Source organism: Oncorhynchus mykiss, chromosome 13, assembly GCF_057628025.1.
Source record: "Oncorhynchus mykiss isolate SJ-2025 chromosome 13, ASM5762802v1, whole genome shotgun sequence".
NCBI classification, from domain to species: Eukaryota; Metazoa; Chordata; class Actinopteri; order Salmoniformes; family Salmonidae; genus Oncorhynchus; species Oncorhynchus mykiss.
The window spans coordinates 5337891-5356965 of record NC_143034.1 but is presented as its reverse complement, the minus strand read 5'-3'; the positions used below and the strand labels follow the sequence as shown (position 1 = coordinate 5356965).

At 39.8% G+C, this 19075-nt stretch overlaps 1 protein-coding gene across 2 annotated transcripts; it reads right to left on the bottom strand.

Moving 5' to 3' along the window:
• Positions 1–2437: 2437 nt before the first annotated feature.
• On the bottom strand, positions 2438–17762 carry LOC118947619 (uncharacterized). 2 transcript variants are annotated; one of them, XM_090194890.1, is made up of 4 exons: positions 17271–17762; positions 16730–16827; positions 16425–16572; positions 2438–4416 (listed from the first exon to the last, which is right to left on the bottom strand). In XM_090194890.1, the coding sequence occupies exons 1-4, from the start codon at positions 17482–17484 to the stop codon at positions 3230–3232; spliced, it is 1647 nt and encodes a 548-aa protein (XP_090051016.1). In that variant the 5' UTR covers positions 17485–17762; the 3' UTR covers positions 2438–3229. The 2 variants fall into 2 exon arrangements, with proteins under 2 accessions (XP_090051016.1, XP_090051017.1); XM_090194891.1 differs by lacking the exon at positions 2438–4416 and adding an exon at positions 4576–5720 and having other exon boundaries at positions 17271–17728.
• Positions 17763–19075: the final 1313 nt, after the last annotated feature.

Below are 19075 nucleotides of genomic sequence, written 5' to 3'. Positions count from 1 at the left end.
TAGGAGAGTGTAGAGCAGTGTTAACCAATCCTGGTCCTCCACTACCCCCAACAGTAACACATTATCTAGGAGAGTGTAGAGCAGTGTTAACCAATCCTGGTCCTCCACTACCCCCAACAGTAACACATTATCTAGGAGAGTGTAGAGCAGTGTTAACCAATCCTGGTCCTCCACTACCCCCAACAGTAACACATTATCTAGGAGAGTGTAGAGCAGTGTTAACCAATCCTGGTCCTCCACTACCCCCAACAGTAACACATTATCTAGGAGAGTGTAGAGCAGTGTTAACCAATCCTGGTCCTCCACTACCCCCAACAGTAACACATTATCTAGGAGAGTGTAGAGCAGTGTTAACCAATCCTGGTCCTCCACTACCCCCAACAGTAACACATTATCTAGGAGAGTGTAGAGCAGTGTTAACCAATCCTGGTCCTCCACTACCCCCAACAGTAACACATTATCTAGGAGAGTGTAGAGCAGTGTTAACCAATCCTGGTCCTCCACTACCCCCAACAGTTGTGGTGTCTTAGGTCTCTCTTTATGTAGTGTTGTGGTGTCAAAGGTCTCTCTTTATGTAGTGTTGTGGTGTCTTAGGTCTCTCTTTATGTAGTGTTGTGGTGTCTTAGGTCTCTCTTTATGTAGTGTTGTGGTGTCAAAGGTCTCTCTTTATGTAGTGTTGTGGTGTCTTAGGTCTCTCTTTATGTAGTGTTGTGGTGTCTTAGGTCTCTCTTTATGTAGTGTTGTGGTGTCAAAGGTCTCTCTTTATGTAGTGTTGTGGTGTCTTAGGTCTCTCTTTATGTAGTGTTGTGGTGTCTTAGGTCTCTCTTTATGTAGTGTTGTGGTGTCTTAGGTCTCTCTTGTTGTGTGTTTTGTCCTATATTTGTATTTTTTAACACCAGCCCGCCCCTGCAGGAGACCTTTAGTCTACTGGTAGACAGTCATTACAAATAAGAGTTTGTTCTTAACTGACTTGCATAGTTAAATAAAGGTTACATTTTTAAAAATCAGTCAGCCAGCTGCTACAGTCCAATATGAATGTCCAATACACACAATAGGTTGATCAGTAACCAGTTAGCTAGCTGCTACAGTCCAATATGAATGTCCAATACACACAATAGGTTGACCAGTAGCCAGTCAGCCAGCTGCTACAGTCCAATATGAATGTCCAATACACACAATAGGTTGATCAGTAGCCAGTCAGCCAGCTGCTACAGTCCAATATGAATGTCCAATACACACAATAGGTTGACCAGTAGCCAGTCAGCCAGCTGCTACAGTCCAATATGAATGTCCAATACACACAATAGGTTGGTTATGGAGGTGATGTACCACATTCAAAGTCCTTCAATAAGACCTAAGATGCTAAGATGCAAATATAATATATTTGTGTAAATTATACATAGTTGTGTTCTGTGGTTGTCACTGAGTTGGCTGATATCCCATTTCATGGGGTCACTCCATAGTTAAAGCTGAACAGTGACTATAGAACGTCTACACGCCTTTTAACTTTTGTTCTTGTGCAGACAACAGATGGTGTTTATGGTGGAGAGGACTGTGGACTCGGTGGAGGACATCCCAGCCACTAAATGGCTACTGATCAACCTATAATGTGGAAGTATTGAACATTCATATTGAACAGCCTTACCTATAGAGTAGCACCACCACCCATCAGCCCATTCTCATGTTGATGTCAAAGCTGCAGTGTATTGTTGCTATAGGAGTTTATGATTAATAATCCTATTTCAAGACACACTAAGATGTCACCATACTATTCATTTAAAGCCCCTCTGTCAGATATAAATCATCAGAGTGGGAAACCAACTGACATGGAAACAATGGAACAAATGTATCACTATCAGAGGGGTGTATTATGACATCATATAGAACTACTCAGACATTCCAAATATCACTTGATTATCAGAGGGGTGAATTATGACATCATATAGAACTACTCAGAACTACTCAGACATTCCAAATATCACTTGATTATCAGAGGGGTGAATTATGACATCAGATAGAACTACTTGTTATTATTTATATAATAACCATCATATCTTAGTTAACTTGGAGTCACATGATGATATGTTGTCAGGTCCTCCCACTATGACTTGGGAACCTATGTAGTTTATTAGGCTACAGATGAAATAAGTTATGAACTTCACAGGGTGGTGAAACTACATGTGATGAGCTTGATGCTCCTTTCCAATACATTTTGAGGTTCTTATTCTGGTGACATGATGATCGATGCTTGGTTGCCATTTGACAAATAAAATAATAATCTCATAATTTGGGTAACAACGTTTATTCAACCAGTGGGAGGCTTGTAAATGCCCCCAGGAAAGTGGAAAGAGGAACTCTTCATTGAGACAATAATAAACAGCAATCCATGGGCGAGTTGTGGTGGATATTATAAACTAAGGATCTGCTGGAGTCCAAGTCAAACCAAGATTCTTTATTTCTGAGCTCAGAGAGAATAACAGAGTTACACAGCGCAGTGTAGACAGTCTGAATTCCTGAAGCATTGAGTGATTAGCAAATATCTTTATAGTTTCCTGTTCCTGGGCGGGACTTTATTCATACAAGGACACAGGTGCAAATTGGTTTGCAACACAGGATGATAGTCCCAAAAACAGGAGCTTATAATAGGACAGTTTCACAAGGTTAGTCACATACTCAGTTATGTGGACACACAAACAATTAACATTTTCCATTACAGAGTCTGAACATTTTCATTTCATTAAATCATCAGTGGGCCAACAATGCAAATGTCAACAATGGAACAAATGCATCACATCCAAATATCACTTGATTATCTGTAGTGCTGGAGGAATGACACACCCAGATAAACACACACAAAGAGTTTAAAAGAAGGAACCTGATCTTCTTTATATTCAAACTGACAGACTCCATATTCACTTCATGTTTTCTAATAAAAACAAACAAATATATGTTTGAGTATACCCTGTACCATTTAATTTAATCTGGTAAAGACAGATAAACAATGTCAGTCAACAATATAAGACAACGGGAGCACTGTGTATGTTCTCTGATGAATTTTAAGTCAATGTGATGTGAAATATCAACATACACGCTAAGAGAAGTAATTTCTCTCTCCTGTGTGGAATCTCTAATGACGTTTAAGTGACTTATGAGTAATGTGTTTTCCCACAGTCTGAGCTTTTATAACCCTTCTCCTCTGTGTGCAGTCTAATGTGTTCTTTCAGGCTTCCTAAATGGGCAAATGGTTTGCACCCTGGGAGGAGTGGTAAGGCTTCTCTCCTGTGTGTATTCTCTCATGTTGTTTCAGCATCCCCGACCGGGTGAAACACTTTCCACATTGGGAGCAGTGGTAAGGCTTCTCTCCTGTGTGTATTCTCTCATGTCGTTTCAGCATCCCCGACCGGGTGAAACACTTTCCACATTGGGAGCAGTGGTAAGGCTTTTCTCCTGTGTGTATTCTCTCATGTAGTTTCAGGTCCCCCAAACGGACGAAACACTTTCCACATTGGGAGCAGTGGTAAGGCTTCTCTCCTGTGTGTATTTTCTCGTGTTGTTTCAGGTGTCCTCTCAGGGTGAAACACTTTCCACATTGGGAGCAGTGGTACGGCTTCTCTCCTGTGTGTATTCTCTCATGTTCCTTCAGCATCCCCGAATGGTTGAAACACTTTCCACATTGGGAGCAGTGGTAAGGCTTCTCTCCTGTGTGTATTCTCTCATGCCGTTTCAGCACCTCCGAACTGATGAAACACTTTCCACATTGGGAGCAGTGGTAAGGCTTCTCTCCTGTGTGTATTCTCTCATGCCGTTTCAGCTTGCCTGAATGGTTGAAACACTTTCCACATTGGGAGCAGTGGTAAGGCTTCTCTCCTGTGTGTATTCTCTCATGTTCTTTCAGCATCCCCAAATAGTTGAAACACTTTCCACATTGGGAGCAGTGGTAAGGCTTCTCTCCTGTGTGTATTCTCTCATGTTCTTTCAGCATCCCCGACCGGGCGTAACACTTTCCACATTGGGAGCAGTGGTAAGGCTTCTCTCCTGTGTGTATTCTCTCGTGTTGTTTCAACACCCCCGAACTGGCGAAACAATTTCCACATTGGGAGCAGTGGTAAGGCTTCTCTCCTGTGTGTATTCTCTCATGCCGTTTCAGCTTCCCTGAATGGTTGAAACACTTTCCACACTGGGAGCAGTGAAAAGGCTTCTCTCCTGTGTGTATTCTCTCATGTTGTTTCAGGTCTCCTCTCTGGTTGAAACACTTTCCACATTGGGAGCAGTGGTAAGGCTTCTCTCCTGTGTGTATTCTCTCATGAGCTTTCAGTTGTGCTTTCTGGTTACAACTCTTTCCACAGTGGGAGCACTGGTGTCGTCTTGCTGGTTTGGACGTCCCTGGCTCTGGTTCCTCTGAGTCTGGTCTTTCTCCTGCCAAAGATAGTGTTATTTTTAAATAGAGACCCGAATGAAACCACATGATAAAACAACCTTGCATCCTAAATCAGATCTCTCAATAACCTGAGGCCAGTTTTAACAATCTTAGTGTGATTTTAAAACAAATGTAGAGCTTCCTGGTAATTACTGCTATGTTTGCATTACTTATTTTATTCATCCTGTTTTACAAGTCAGAACACAAAAACCTAGACAGTTCTAGGACACTGAAGACACAGACGTCACTGGATTCCAATTGAACAGGTGGTTCTAAATATATAACATTCATAGCTGTATGATACATAATGTGACCTACACACTTCCTTAAACATAAAATAACTAAAGAAGTCATTTTGTGTGGAAGTCAAACTTGTTTTTACGTCGCAGATACAAAGCACATCAGTAACATCTCCCCGTTGTTGAAAGGGTTCGACACATTGCTGTTTAATTGGACCAATTTCTTATTTAGACATTCACAGATTTTCAACATTTTGATTATCGCTGAGGTCATATTTTGGGTAAAGTAAAAAATAAGGTGAAATATTTGGGTAAATGTTCCTAAAACTGATAGTAACTACAATAAACAAAAATATAAACGCAACATGTAAAGTGTTGGATGTTTCATGAGCTGAAAAAAAAGATTGCAGAATTTTTTACATCCCTGTTAGTCAACATTTATTCTTTGCCAAGATAATCCATCCACCTAACAGGTGTGGCATATCAAGAAGCTGATTGAACAGCGTGATTGTTTCACAGGTGCACCCTGTGCTGGGGGTAATAAAAGGCTACTCGAAAATGTGCAGTTTGGTCACACAACAATGCCACAGATCTCTGAGGGAGCGGGCAATTGGCATGCTGACTGCAGGAATGTCCACTGGAGCTGTTACGGAATTGAATGTACAGTACCAGTCAAAAGGTTGGACTCACCTACTCATTCAAGGGGTTTTCTTCATTTTTACTATTTTCTACATAGTAAAATAATGGAGAAGACGTCAAAATTATTAAAAAACACATGGAATCATGTAGTAACCACAAGTGTTAGAATAAAGTATATATTTTATTCTTCAAAAGTTGCCACCCTTGCTTTCTCTCAACCAGCTTCACCTGGAATCCTTTTCCAACAGTCTTGTAGGAGTTCCCATATATGCTGAGAACTTGTAAGCTGCTTTTCCTTCACTCTGCGATCCAACTAATCCCAAACCATCTCGATTTGGGTGAGGTCGAGGCCAGGTCATCTGATGCAGCACTCCATCTTGGTCAAATAGCTCTTACACAACCTGGAGGTGTGTTGGGTCATTGTCCTGTTGAAAAACAAATGACAGTGGGACTAATCCCAAACCAGATGGGATGGCATATAGCTGCAGAATGCTGTGGTAGTCATGCTGGTTAAGTGTGACTTGAATAATTAAATCACTGACATTGTCAATAGCAAAGCACCCGCACACCATCACATCTCCTCCTCCATGCTTCACGGTGGGAACCACACATGCGGAGATAATCTGTTCATCTACTCCTCGTCTCAAAAAGACATGACGCTCGGAACCAAATACTCAAATTTGGACTCATCAGAGGACAGATATCCACCACTAATGTCCATTGCTCATGTTTCTTCGCCCAAGTAAGTCTCTTCTTCTTATCGGTGTCCTTTAGTAGTGGTTTCCTTGCAGCAATTCGACCATGAAGGCCTGATTCACGCAGTCTCCTCTGAACCGATGATGTTGAGATGCGTCTGTTGCTTGAACTTTGTGAAGCATTTATTTGGGCTGCAATTTCTAAGTCTGGTAACTCTAATGAACTTATGCATCAGAAGTAACTCTGGGTCTTCCATTCGTGTGGTGGTCCTTAAAGTAATGATGGACTGTTGCTTCTCTTTGCTTATTTGAGCTGTTCTTGACATAATATGGACTTCGTCTTTTACCCAATAGGGCAATCTTCTGTATACCCCCCTACCATGTCACAACACAACTGATTGGCTCAAATACATTAAAACCTGTTATAGCACATTAACTCTTGAAACTAGGGGGCACTATTTTCATTTTTGGAAAAATAACGTTCAAACGGGCTATTTCTCAGGACCAGGTGCTAGAATATGCATATAATTGACAGCTTAGGATAGAAAACACAAACGTTTCCAACACTGTAAAAATATTGTCTGTGAATATAACAGAACTGATATTGGAGGCGAAAGCCTGAGAAAAATCCAATCAGGAAGTGACTCTCATTTTGAAACCTCTGCGTTCCTATGCATCCCTATTGACCATTGAAAGGGATATCAACCAGATTCCTTTTTCTATAGCTTCCCTAATGTGTCTACAGTCACTAGACATAGTTTCAGGTTTTTATTTTGAAAAATGAGCGTGAACGACAACATTGTGTCAGTGGTCAGGTGGTGGCTCTCAGATTGATTTGTGCGTAATAGACAAAGGCGGCCATTGTGCCTCTCGCTCCTCGTGAAAAGCCAATTGTCCTGGTTGATATATTATCAAATAGATATTTGAAAAACACCTTGAGGATTGATTATAAAAAAGGTTTGCCATGTTTCTGTCGGTATTATGGATCTAATTTGGAGTTTTTTTCTCAACAAAACGTGAAGAATAAACAGAGGTATTTTGGCTATAAAAAATCATCTTTATGGAACAAAATTAACATTTGCTGTCTCACTGGGAGTCTCGTGGGTGAAAACATCCGAAGCTCATCAAAGGTAAACGATTGAATTTGATTGCTTTTCTGATTTTCGTGACCAAGCTCCCTGCTGCTAGCTGGACATTATACTATGCTAGGCTATCGATAAACTTACACAAATGCTTGTCTTGCTTTGGCTGTAAAGCATAATTTCAAAATCTGAGATGACAGGGTGATTAACAAAAGGCTAAGCTGTGTTTCACTATATTTCACTTGTGATTTCATGAATATGAATATTTTCTAGTAAGATTTTTTGTCCGTTGCGTTATGCTAATTAGTGTAGTTGATGACAATTCTCCCGGATCCGGGAGGAGTAGTACCAAAAGGTTAAAACACATTAAAACCTGCTAGCGGAACGTTGACAACATCCTGTGAAATTGCAGAGTCCAAAGTATTTTTTAATTTATTAGAAATATTTAACTTTCATGCATTCACAAGTGCAAAGCTTAACTTCTTGTTAATCTAGCCACCGTGTCAGATTTCAAAAAGGCTTTACGGCAAAAGCGAACCATGCGATTATCTGAGGACAGCACCCCATCAAACAAACACATGACAATCATATTTCAACCCGCCAGGCACGACACAAACCTCAGAAATAATGATATAATTTGTGCCTTACCTTTGAAGAGCTTCTTCTGTTGGCACTCCAATATGTCCCATAAACATCACAAATGGTCCTTTTGTTCGATTAATTCCGTTGTTATATCTCCAAAATGTCCATTTATTTGGCGCGTTTGATTTAAAAAAAAACACTGGTTTCAACTCGCCCAGCATGACTACAAAATATCTAATACGATACCTGTAAATGCTGTCCAAACATTTGAAACAACTTTCCTAATCCAACTTTAGGTATTTTAAAACGTAAATAATCGAGAAAATTTAAGATGGGATAAACTGTGTTCAATACCGGATAAAAACAACGTGAAGCGCGTGACCTGGAGCGCGCATCAAAACATTAGAGAGCACTAGGCTGGACCCTCGTTCTGAATAGCCGAACTTCTTCATTTCTCTAAAGAAAAACATCAACCAATTTCTAAAGACTGTTGACATCTAGTGGAAGCAATAGGAACTGCAACCAAGTGCCACACAAAACCATTTGAAAACAGAGTCACCTCAACAACAAAAAATTCCTCCTGGATGGTTTGTCCTCGGGGTTTCACCTGCCAAATAAGTTATGATATACACACAGACATTATTTTAACAGTTTTAGAAACTTTAGAGTGTTTTCTATCCAAACCTACCAATTATATGCATATCCTAGCTTCTGGGCAGGTAGCAGGTAGTTAACTTTGGGAACGCTTTTCATCCAGACGTTAAAATACTGCCCCCTATCCCAAACAGGTTATAAGGAAAGAAATTCCACAACTCAACTTCTAAAAAAGGCACACATGTTAATTGAAATGAATTCCCGGTGACTACCTCATGATGCTACAGTCCTCCTTTAAGACTCCATAATGCTTCATCATTAGATGCTACAGTCCTCTAAGTCTCCACCATGTTTAGAATGTGTCTGGAAGCATCACTATCTATTCTACTCTCATCCTTTCGGATTTAATAATATTTAATAATAATAATAACAATGTTATAATAGGTAATAACTAACTTTAATAACTAGGGTTAATACCTGCCTGGCGCACCAACAAAATCTTCATATTTACCCCCCACCGCTACAGAATTAGCGTAGTAGGCCATGTAATTTAAGGTAATCAGAAATATTTAGGACTAACTTATTCCTTGCCACCCATTCTGAAACTAACTGCAGCTCTATGTTAAATGTTGCAGTCATTTCAGTCGCTGTAGTAGCTGACGTGTACAGTGTTGAGTCATCCGCATACATAGACACACTGGCTTTACTTAAAATGTCACTGGCATGTTGTTGGTAAAGATTGAAAAAAGAAGGTGCCAAACAGCTGCCCTGGGGAATTCCTGATTCTACCTTGATTTTGTTGTACAGGCTTCCATTAAAGAACACTGTGTTCTGTTAGACAGGTGTTGGGGAATAATCAGAATTGGTTGGTAACATAGGTAAGATGTTTTATATTCATCATATGTTTGTAAGTTACTTCTCATCAGAATGTTATTTTTGTATAATACTGTGGCGGGGTTGCAGTATCTGTTCTATGTCAAGACTAAGTTGTTTGGGCCGGAGAGAGGGGAGAGGTCAAGCGTGTATCTCTTGGCTCCACAATGTCTGTGTGCCAGTCAGTGTGTCTCTGTGATCTTGTCAAGATAGGATGGATTTGATATATGCCTGGAGGATTGGTTTATGGTTCTGAGTTTGAGAAAATAACATGTTTTAGGAGACAAAGCTGAACGATGAATTATGCCGATAATGCTGTGTTATCCTATGCTGTCTCACTAGGGAACACACTTTCTAGTGGGCTTAAATTGAAGATAATGCGAATAGAACTGGCAATATCGGCCGCTATTATCCTCAATCATTTTCCATCCACGTTGTCAGACACCATGCCATTGTTGATTTTTTGACCCAAAATTCAATTGAAGGTGTTCCAAAGCTTGTTTCATAGTGTAGTTTCTTCTTTTTATTCAGTTTAGTCACATGATTTCTCAATTTGCAATAGGTTTGCCAATCAGTTATTCAGCCAGACCTATATGCCATCTCTTTTGCCTCCCTCTTCATCATACCATTTTTAAATTCCTCATCAATCCACGTGGATTTAACAGTTTTTAGTCATTTTCTTAATGGGTGCTTGCTTATTAGTAACTGGGATAAGCAATTTCATAAACGTGTCAAGGGCAGCGTCTGGTTGCTCGTCATTACACACCACGGACCAACAAATATTGTTTTCATTGTTGGAATCGGCCAAACTTTGAACATGGAGACATTAAAGAAGTGATAGGAAGTGAAAGAGACTGGCTGTTATGTCAGAAGTTAATGGTTCTCTGAAGAAAGACAGGTGGCTTTGGAATGTGTTGGGTGGACGAGAGGAGAGCAAAGTGTGAAACAGGGGAGGAGTAGTACCAAAAGGTTAAAACACATTAAAACCTGCTAGCGGAACGTTGACAACATCCTGTGAAATTGCAGAGTCCAAAGTATTTTTTAATTTATTAGAAATATTTAACTTTCATGCATTCACAAGTGCAAAGCTTAACTTCTTGTTAATCTAGCCACCGTGTCAGATTTCAAAAAGGCTTTACGGCAAAAGCGAACCATGCGATTATCTGAGGACAGCACCCCATCAAACAAACACATGACAATCATATTTCAACCCGCCAGGCACGACACAAACCTCAGAAATAATGATATAATTTGTGCCTTACCTTTGAAGAGCTTCTTCTGTTGGCACTCCAATATGTCCCATAAACATCACAAATGGTCCTTTTGTTCGATTAATTCCGTTGTTATATCTCCAAAATGTCCATTTATTTGGCGCGTTTGATTTAAAAAAAAACACTGGTTTCAACTCGCCCAGCATGACTACAAAATATCTAATACGATACCTGTAAATGCTGTCCAAACATTTGAAACAACTTTCCTAATCCAACTTTAGGTATTTTAAAACGTAAATAATCGAGAAAATTTAAGATGGGATAAACTGTGTTCAATACCGGATAAAAACAACGTGAAGCGCGTGACCTGGAGCGCGCATCAAAACATTAGAGAGCACTAGGCTGGACCCTCGTTCTGAATAGCCGAACTTCTTCATTTCTCTAAAGAAAAACATCAACCAATTTCTAAAGACTGTTGACATCTAGTGGAAGCAATAGGAACTGCAACCAAGTGCCACACAAAACCATTTGAAAACAGAGTCACCTCAACAACAAAAAATTCCTCCTGGATGGTTTGTCCTCGGGGTTTCACCTGCCAAATAAGTTATGATATACACACAGACATTATTTTAACAGTTTTAGAAACTTTAGAGTGTTTTCTATCCAAACCTACCAATTATATGCATATCCTAGCTTCTGGGCAGGTAGCAGGTAGTTAACTTTGGGAACGCTTTTCATCCAGACGTTAAAATACTGCCCCCTATCCCAAACAGGTTATAAGGAAAGAAATTCCACAACTCAACTTCTAAAAAAGGCACACATGTTAATTGAAATGAATTCCCGGTGACTACCTCATGATGCTACAGTCCTCCTTTAAGACTCCATAATGCTTCATCATTAGATGCTACAGTCCTCTAAGTCTCCACCATGTTTAGAATGTGTCTGGAAGCATCACTATCTATTCTACTCTCATCCTTTCGGATTTAATAATATTTAATAATAATAATAACAATGTTATAATAGGTAATAACTAACTTTAATAACTAGGGTTAATACCTGCCTGGCGCACCAACAAAATCTTCATATTTACCCCCCACCGCTACAGAATTAGCGTAGTAGGCCATGTAATTTAAGGTAATCAGAAATATTTAGGACTAACTTATTCCTTGCCACCCATTCTGAAACTAACTGCAGCTCTATGTTAAATGTTGCAGTCATTTCAGTCGCTGTAGTAGCTGACGTGTACAGTGTTGAGTCATCCGCATACATAGACACACTGGCTTTACTTAAAATGTCACTGGCATGTTGTTGGTAAAGATTGAAAAAAGAAGGTGCCAAACAGCTGCCCTGGGGAATTCCTGATTCTACCTTGATTTTGTTGTACAGGCTTCCATTAAAGAACACTGTGTTCTGTTAGACAGGTGTTGGGGAATAATCAGAATTGGTTGGTAACATAGGTAAGATGTTTTATATTCATCATATGTTTGTAAGTTACTTCTCATCAGAATGTTATTTTTGTATAATACTGTGGCGGGGTTGCAGTATCTGTTCTATGTCAAGACTAAGTTGTTTGGGCCGGAGAGAGGGGAGAGGTCAAGCGTGTATCTCTTGGCTCCACAATGTCTGTGTGCCAGTCAGTGTGTCTCTGTGATCTTGTCAAGATAGGATGGATTTGATATATGCCTGGAGGATTGGTTTATGGTTCTGAGTTTGAGAAAATAACATGTTTTAGGAGACAAAGCTGAACGATGAATTATGCCGATAATGCTGTGTTATCCTATGCTGTCTCACTAGGGAACACACTTTCTAGTGGGCTTAAATTGAAGATAATGCGAATAGAACTGGCAATATCGGCCGCTATTATCCTCAATCATTTTCCATCCACGTTGTCAGACACCATGCCATTGTTGATTTTTTGACCCAAAATTCAATTGAAGGTGTTCCAAAGCTTGTTTCATAGTGTAGTTTCTTCTTTTTATTCAGTTTAGTCACATGATTTCTCAATTTGCAATAGGTTTGCCAATCAGTTATTCAGCCAGACCTATATGCCATCTCTTTTGCCTCCCTCTTCATCATACCATTTTTAAATTCCTCATCAATCCACGTGGATTTAACAGTTTTTAGTCATTTTCTTAATGGGTGCTTGCTTATTAGTAACTGGGATAAGCAATTTCATAAACGTGTCAAGGGCAGCGTCTGGTTGCTCGTCATTACACACCACGGACCAACAAATATTGTTTTCATTGTTGGAATCGGCCAAACTTTGAACATGGAGACATTAAAGAAGTGATAGGAAGTGAAAGAGACTGGCTGTTATGTCAGAAGTTAATGGTTCTCTGAAGAAAGACAGGTGGCTTTGGAATGTGTTGGGTGGACGAGAGGAGAGCAAAGTGTGAAACAGGGGAGGAGTAGTACCAAAAGGTTAAAACACATTAAAACCTGCTAGCGGAACGTTGACAACATCCTGTGAAATTGCAGAGTCCAAAGTATTTTTTAATTTATTAGAAATATTTAACTTTCATGCATTCACAAGTGCAAAGCTTAACTTCTTGTTAATCTAGCCACCGTGTCAGATTTCAAAAAGGCTTTACGGCAAAAGCGAACCATGCGATTATCTGAGGACAGCACCCCATCAAACAAACACATGACAATCATATTTCAACCCGCCAGGCACGACACAAACCTCAGAAATAATGATATAATTTGTGCCTTACCTTTGAAGAGCTTCTTCTGTTGGCACTCCAATATGTCCCATAAACATCACAAATGGTCCTTTTGTTCGATTAATTCCGTTGTTATATCTCCAAAATGTCCATTTATTTGGCGCGTTTGATTTAAAAAAAAACACTGGTTTCAACTCGCCCAGCATGACTACAAAATATCTAATACGATACCTGTAAATGCTGTCCAAACATTTGAAACAACTTTCCTAATCCAACTTTAGGTATTTTAAAACGTAAATAATCGAGAAAATTTAAGATGGGATAAACTGTGTTCAATACCGGATAAAAACAACGTGAAGCGCGTGACCTGGAGCGCGCATCAAAACATTAGAGAGCACTAGGCTGGACCCTCGTTCTGAATAGCCGAACTTCTTCATTTCTCTAAAGAAAAACATCAACCAATTTCTAAAGACTGTTGACATCTAGTGGAAGCAATAGGAACTGCAACCAAGTGCCACACAAAACCATTTGAAAACAGAGTCACCTCAACAACAAAAAATTCCTCCTGGATGGTTTGTCCTCGGGGTTTCACCTGCCAAATAAGTTATGATATACACACAGACATTATTTTAACAGTTTTAGAAACTTTAGAGTGTTTTCTATCCAAACCTACCAATTATATGCATATCCTAGCTTCTGGGCAGGTAGCAGGTAGTTAACTTTGGGAACGCTTTTCATCCAGACGTTAAAATACTGCCCCCTATCCCAAACAGGTTATAAGGAAAGAAATTCCACAACTCAACTTCTAAAAAAGGCACACATGTTAATTGAAATGAATTCCCGGTGACTACCTCATGATGCTACAGTCCTCCTTTAAGACTCCATAATGCTTCATCATTAGATGCTACAGTCCTCTAAGTCTCCACCATGTTTAGAATGTGTCTGGAAGCATCACTATCTATTCTACTCTCATCCTTTCGGATTTAATAATATTTAATAATAATAATAACAATGTTATAATAGGTAATAACTAACTTTAATAACTAGGGTTAATACCTGCCTGGCGCACCAACAAAATCTTCATATTTACCCCCCACCGCTACAGAATTAGCGTAGTAGGCCATGTAATTTAAGGTAATCAGAAATATTTAGGACTAACTTATTCCTTGCCACCCATTCTGAAACTAACTGCAGCTCTATGTTAAATGTTGCAGTCATTTCAGTCGCTGTAGTAGCTGACGTGTACAGTGTTGAGTCATCCGCATACATAGACACACTGGCTTTACTTAAAATGTCACTGGCATGTTGTTGGTAAAGATTGAAAAAAGAAGGTGCCAAACAGCTGCCCTGGGGAATTCCTGATTCTACCTTGATTTTGTTGTACAGGCTTCCATTAAAGAACACTGTGTTCTGTTAGACAGGTGTTGGGGAATAATCAGAATTGGTTGGTAACATAGGTAAGATGTTTTATATTCATCATATGTTTGTAAGTTACTTCTCATCAGAATGTTATTTTTGTATAATACTGTGGCGGGGTTGCAGTATCTGTTCTATGTCAAGACTAAGTTGTTTGGGCCGGAGAGAGGGGAGAGGTCAAGCGTGTATCTCTTGGCTCCACAATGTCTGTGTGCCAGTCAGTGTGTCTCTGTGATCTTGTCAAGATAGGATGGATTTGATATATGCCTGGAGGATTGGTTTATGGTTCTGAGTTTGAGAAAATAACATGTTTTAGGAGACAAAGCTGAACGATGAATTATGCCGATAATGCTGTGTTATCCTATGCTGTCTCACTAGGGAACACACTTTCTAGTGGGCTTAAATTGAAGATAATGCGAATAGAACTGGCAATATCGGCCGCTATTATCCTCAATCATTTTCCATCCACGTTGTCAGACACCATGCCATTGTTGATTTTTTGACCCAAAATTCAATTGAAGGTGTTCCAAAGCTTGTTTCATAGTGTAGTTTCTTCTTTTTATTCAGTTTAGTCACATGATTTCTCAATTTGCAATAGGTTTGCCAATCAGTTATTCAGCCAGACCTATATGCCATCTCTTTTGCCTCCCTCTTCATCATACCATTTTTAAATTCCTCATCAATCCACGTGGATTTAACAGTTTTTAGTCATTTTCTTAATGGGTGCTTGCTTATTAGTAACTGGGATAAGCAATTTCATAAACGTGTCAAGGGCAGCGTCTGGTTGCTCGTCATTACACACCACGGACCAACAAATATTGTTTTCATTGTTGGAATCGGCCAAACTTTGAACATGGAGACATTAAAGAAGTGATAGGAAGTGAAAGAGACTGGCTGTTATGTCAGAAGTTAATGGTTCTCTGAAGAAAGACAGGTGGCTTTGGAATGTGTTGGGTGGACGAGAGGAGAGCAAAGTGTGAAACAGGGGAGGCAGACGAACATCTGTGGATTAGATGAAGGAGAGGTTGAGGTCAGGACAGATTCTCATCAGGGAGATAAAGGTCTGGTATCCTGTTACCCTCTTAACTCTCTTCCTGTGGAACCATAAGATGTAAGGATTGGAGAGAAGGAGGAGTGTCTTAAGTGGGATATATATCTGGATGGAACAAATGTTGGGTTGTCTGAATTACAGATGTACAGAACCTTTGGGAATAATTAAACTTGGTTAAAGCTTCTCTAGTGTCCGTGAGTTAATTACTGTGAAAATAAACAACCTAATAACATCAACAACATAGGAATCACCACAAACAATTGTATGACCTCTTATATAGAACATTAGGCCCAGCCTTTTGGAACTTTGGTTGTCCTAGATATGACTACTATATTGTGATCACAACAGCCGATGAATTTGGATACTGCTTTCAAACACATTTCTGCAGCAATAGTAAAGATATGATCAAAATATGTTGATTCAATTTCTGTACTGTTTGTAACTACCCTGGTAGGTTGATTGATAACCTGAACCAGGTTGCAGCCACTGGTTACAGTTCGAAGCTTTCTCTTGAGTAGGCAGCCTGATCACAGCTTTCCTCCAGTATTAGTTTATTAATTAACAGTGTCTTGAGTTTAGTTTGCCTGTTCTACAGTCTAGTAAAGATAGGGGGGTTGAGTGGGACAGGCAATGTAACATCCATAATGTTTTGAGAAAAAGTTTTTGTAAAACAAGCACCTTACATTGGATCATCTTGAAACTTTCTCTCCAAAGCTGACTTTAATCAAGGTTTTATATGGTCTATTGGTTCCTCTCTAAAGCTGACTTTCATCAAGGTTTTATATGGTCTACTGATTTCTCTCTTTTCATTGGCAGAATCCTTTTTCAGTGTTATGATATTCATAACATCCATATCCACCAGTCTATCTTCCTGTCAACTAACAGAACTCTGCTGGTTGTCGTGGTAACAGATACCAATGAATATATCTATTTATTTGTTCAAACTAAACTACAGCACTTACTTTGAGTCAAATCTGATCCTTTCCTCTCTTCTCCTCCTCCCACAGTTCCACTCAGCCCCATTGTTTTCCTGCAGTCCACCAGCAGCAAGGTGCTAACAGGAGAGGCATGACACGGGGACTCCGAGAGGGTGGAAGGGCTAGCGTTGTCCTGGTAACCATAAAGAGGGGACACAGACGCACATCATTATGGATGCTCATGTCACTGTTGTCATGAAGTGCTCTACAGAAACCCAGCCCAGACCCCAATAGAGAAAGCTGTATGCTAGACCAGACCAAGCTGTATGCTAGACCAGACCAAGCTGTACCATCTGGTGTTCTGATCTGGAGAGACTCTTCTCTTCCTCGTCAGCATCAGGATGTTGTTGAGGCTCCCCAGAGGATCCACGATAGTCATGTGTCTCTCCTGTGTGAATGAGAACATCAAACAGATGGTAAACTTATGACCATCTATTGCAATCATAGAGTCTTACAAGAGGCATGCATATGTCTAAAATGGCCACTTTCATCATGATTTCCTAAAATATTGTTTGTGATGCAAATGTAAAAGGGTCGTTCCACAAAATGGGTGGCCTTTGTTATTTTAAGTAGAAAATATGCACCAATATAGAATTTTAAAAGACTGTTATATTAGATGAGGGGAACTTTAATATAGACCACATTGAGAATTCAATACATCGAATTGAAAAGTCCCTAAAATATATGAACCAATGGTAGATCGACCATTTAACAATTCCTACAGTACTGAACAACATATTCAAGTGTAGAACTTCAGTAGAATGCCACTTGAAAACCACACATTAGTTCAACAACGGCATAGTTTGTGTCCCTGTTGAAGACAGTACTCACTGGTGTTAATCTGATATTCTGTCTCTTCCTCTTTCACTCCCAAAACGTCTTCCTCCTTCACCTTTATTGAGATAGCATCATCTTCCTCTCTAAACGGTTCTTTCTCTTCTTTCACTATAACAGCCTCTTCCTCCTTTTTCATTCTGAAAGATTCTTTCTCCATACAGCTGACCCCCTCTTCATTAGCAAGGGAGAAGTAGTTTAGTGAGCTCATGGTCAGGGATGTTATCTAGCTAGCTAGCATTAGCGTCTAGCCTAGTGCTAGGCTCAGTATCAATCTTTAACACGTTTGCAAATTGAACCAATTGAACCAATACGTCAACCGAAAATCGTTTAAAACACTGAGATTAGATAATGTACATTAGCATGGTCTAAAACGTCAATCTTTCAGTTTTATGTTGGCTAGCAAGCTACCGACGTGGTTGAAAGAGTTGGCGCCTTGTTGTTCCTGAAGAAGCGTCCCGTCCAGTCCATTATACGTCACGCAAGAAGAGTCAACTGAAAGACGCTCGTCGCCATCTGCTGGCTGGAGTGGGTAACGCAGTTTGGAAACAATAGTTACTACACTTTTTGTATTGGAAAGAACGTCATAATAATTTAACAATAAGCTGATATATTTTCTCTTTCGTCATACAACTAATACTTTCCTGTACACAGACGTAGAAGCGTAATATGAATATGTAGATGATGAATAAATACTTCTATGAATAGGTAGTGTGTTTATACACATTTACTCTGTTCATTTTTCACAATCGTTTTTGTCTAGATGTGACCATACTCTTCCCTTAAAGCCACGCTCTATACGATACAAATCATCCTGTAAACAACAGAACAAATGCATCACATGCAAATAGCACTTGATTATCTGTAGTGCTTTACACTGGGTAGACAAAACATTAAGAACAGCTTCTCCTTCCATGACTTAGAAAGACCAGGTGAATCCAGGCTAAAGCTATGATCCCTTACTGATGTCACTAGTTAAATCCACTTCAATCCGTGTAGATGAAGGGGGGAGACAGGTTAAATAAGGATTTTTAAGCCTTGAGACATGAGACATGGATTGTGCATGTGTGCCATTTAGAGAGTTAATGGGGAAGACAAAATATTTAAGTTACTTTGCACAGGGTATGGTAGTAGGTGCCAGGCGCACCGGATTGTGTCAAGAACTGCAACGCTGCTGGGTTTTTCAGCTCAACAGTTCCAATGTGTACCAAGAGTGGTCCACCACCCAAACAGTGGTGGTTTGTGCCGTTTAAGATGAGGCAGGACGATTTGTTTTTTCATGAGCATGGCCTTAATTCTATTACAGCATATTGGACGACTGTCATTCATATTTCACTCACCCTGTTCAATGTAACAGCAATAGGTTTAGGCTACTACATGATACTCTAATTGTCCCTATACCCATCATGAGGTAGCAACCTAGCCTATGAATGAAAGTTTAGAATGTAGGTTCACACAGGTCGAGAGAACATTTTGCGATGACAGACAGTGACACATAGACAGACAGTGACACATTCAATACTGCCTTGCACACTCTCGCCTGCATCTAGCTGAAATAGAGATATCACTGGACAAATTCAGGTATGTTTATCCCCGTTTTGTTCCATTTAAGAAACGTTTGTCAACAGAATCGGCGGAATGAAAACACCCCTGATCATGCATAAACACAGTTCACTTTCATTACAGACACGTTGTATTCCTTCTTGCATCTATGTGCTCTCCTCTTATCACCTTCTCCCTTTGTTTCTGTACTTCAATGCACAACACATCAGCTGTATGTGACCAGGAGAAAAAACCTTTCC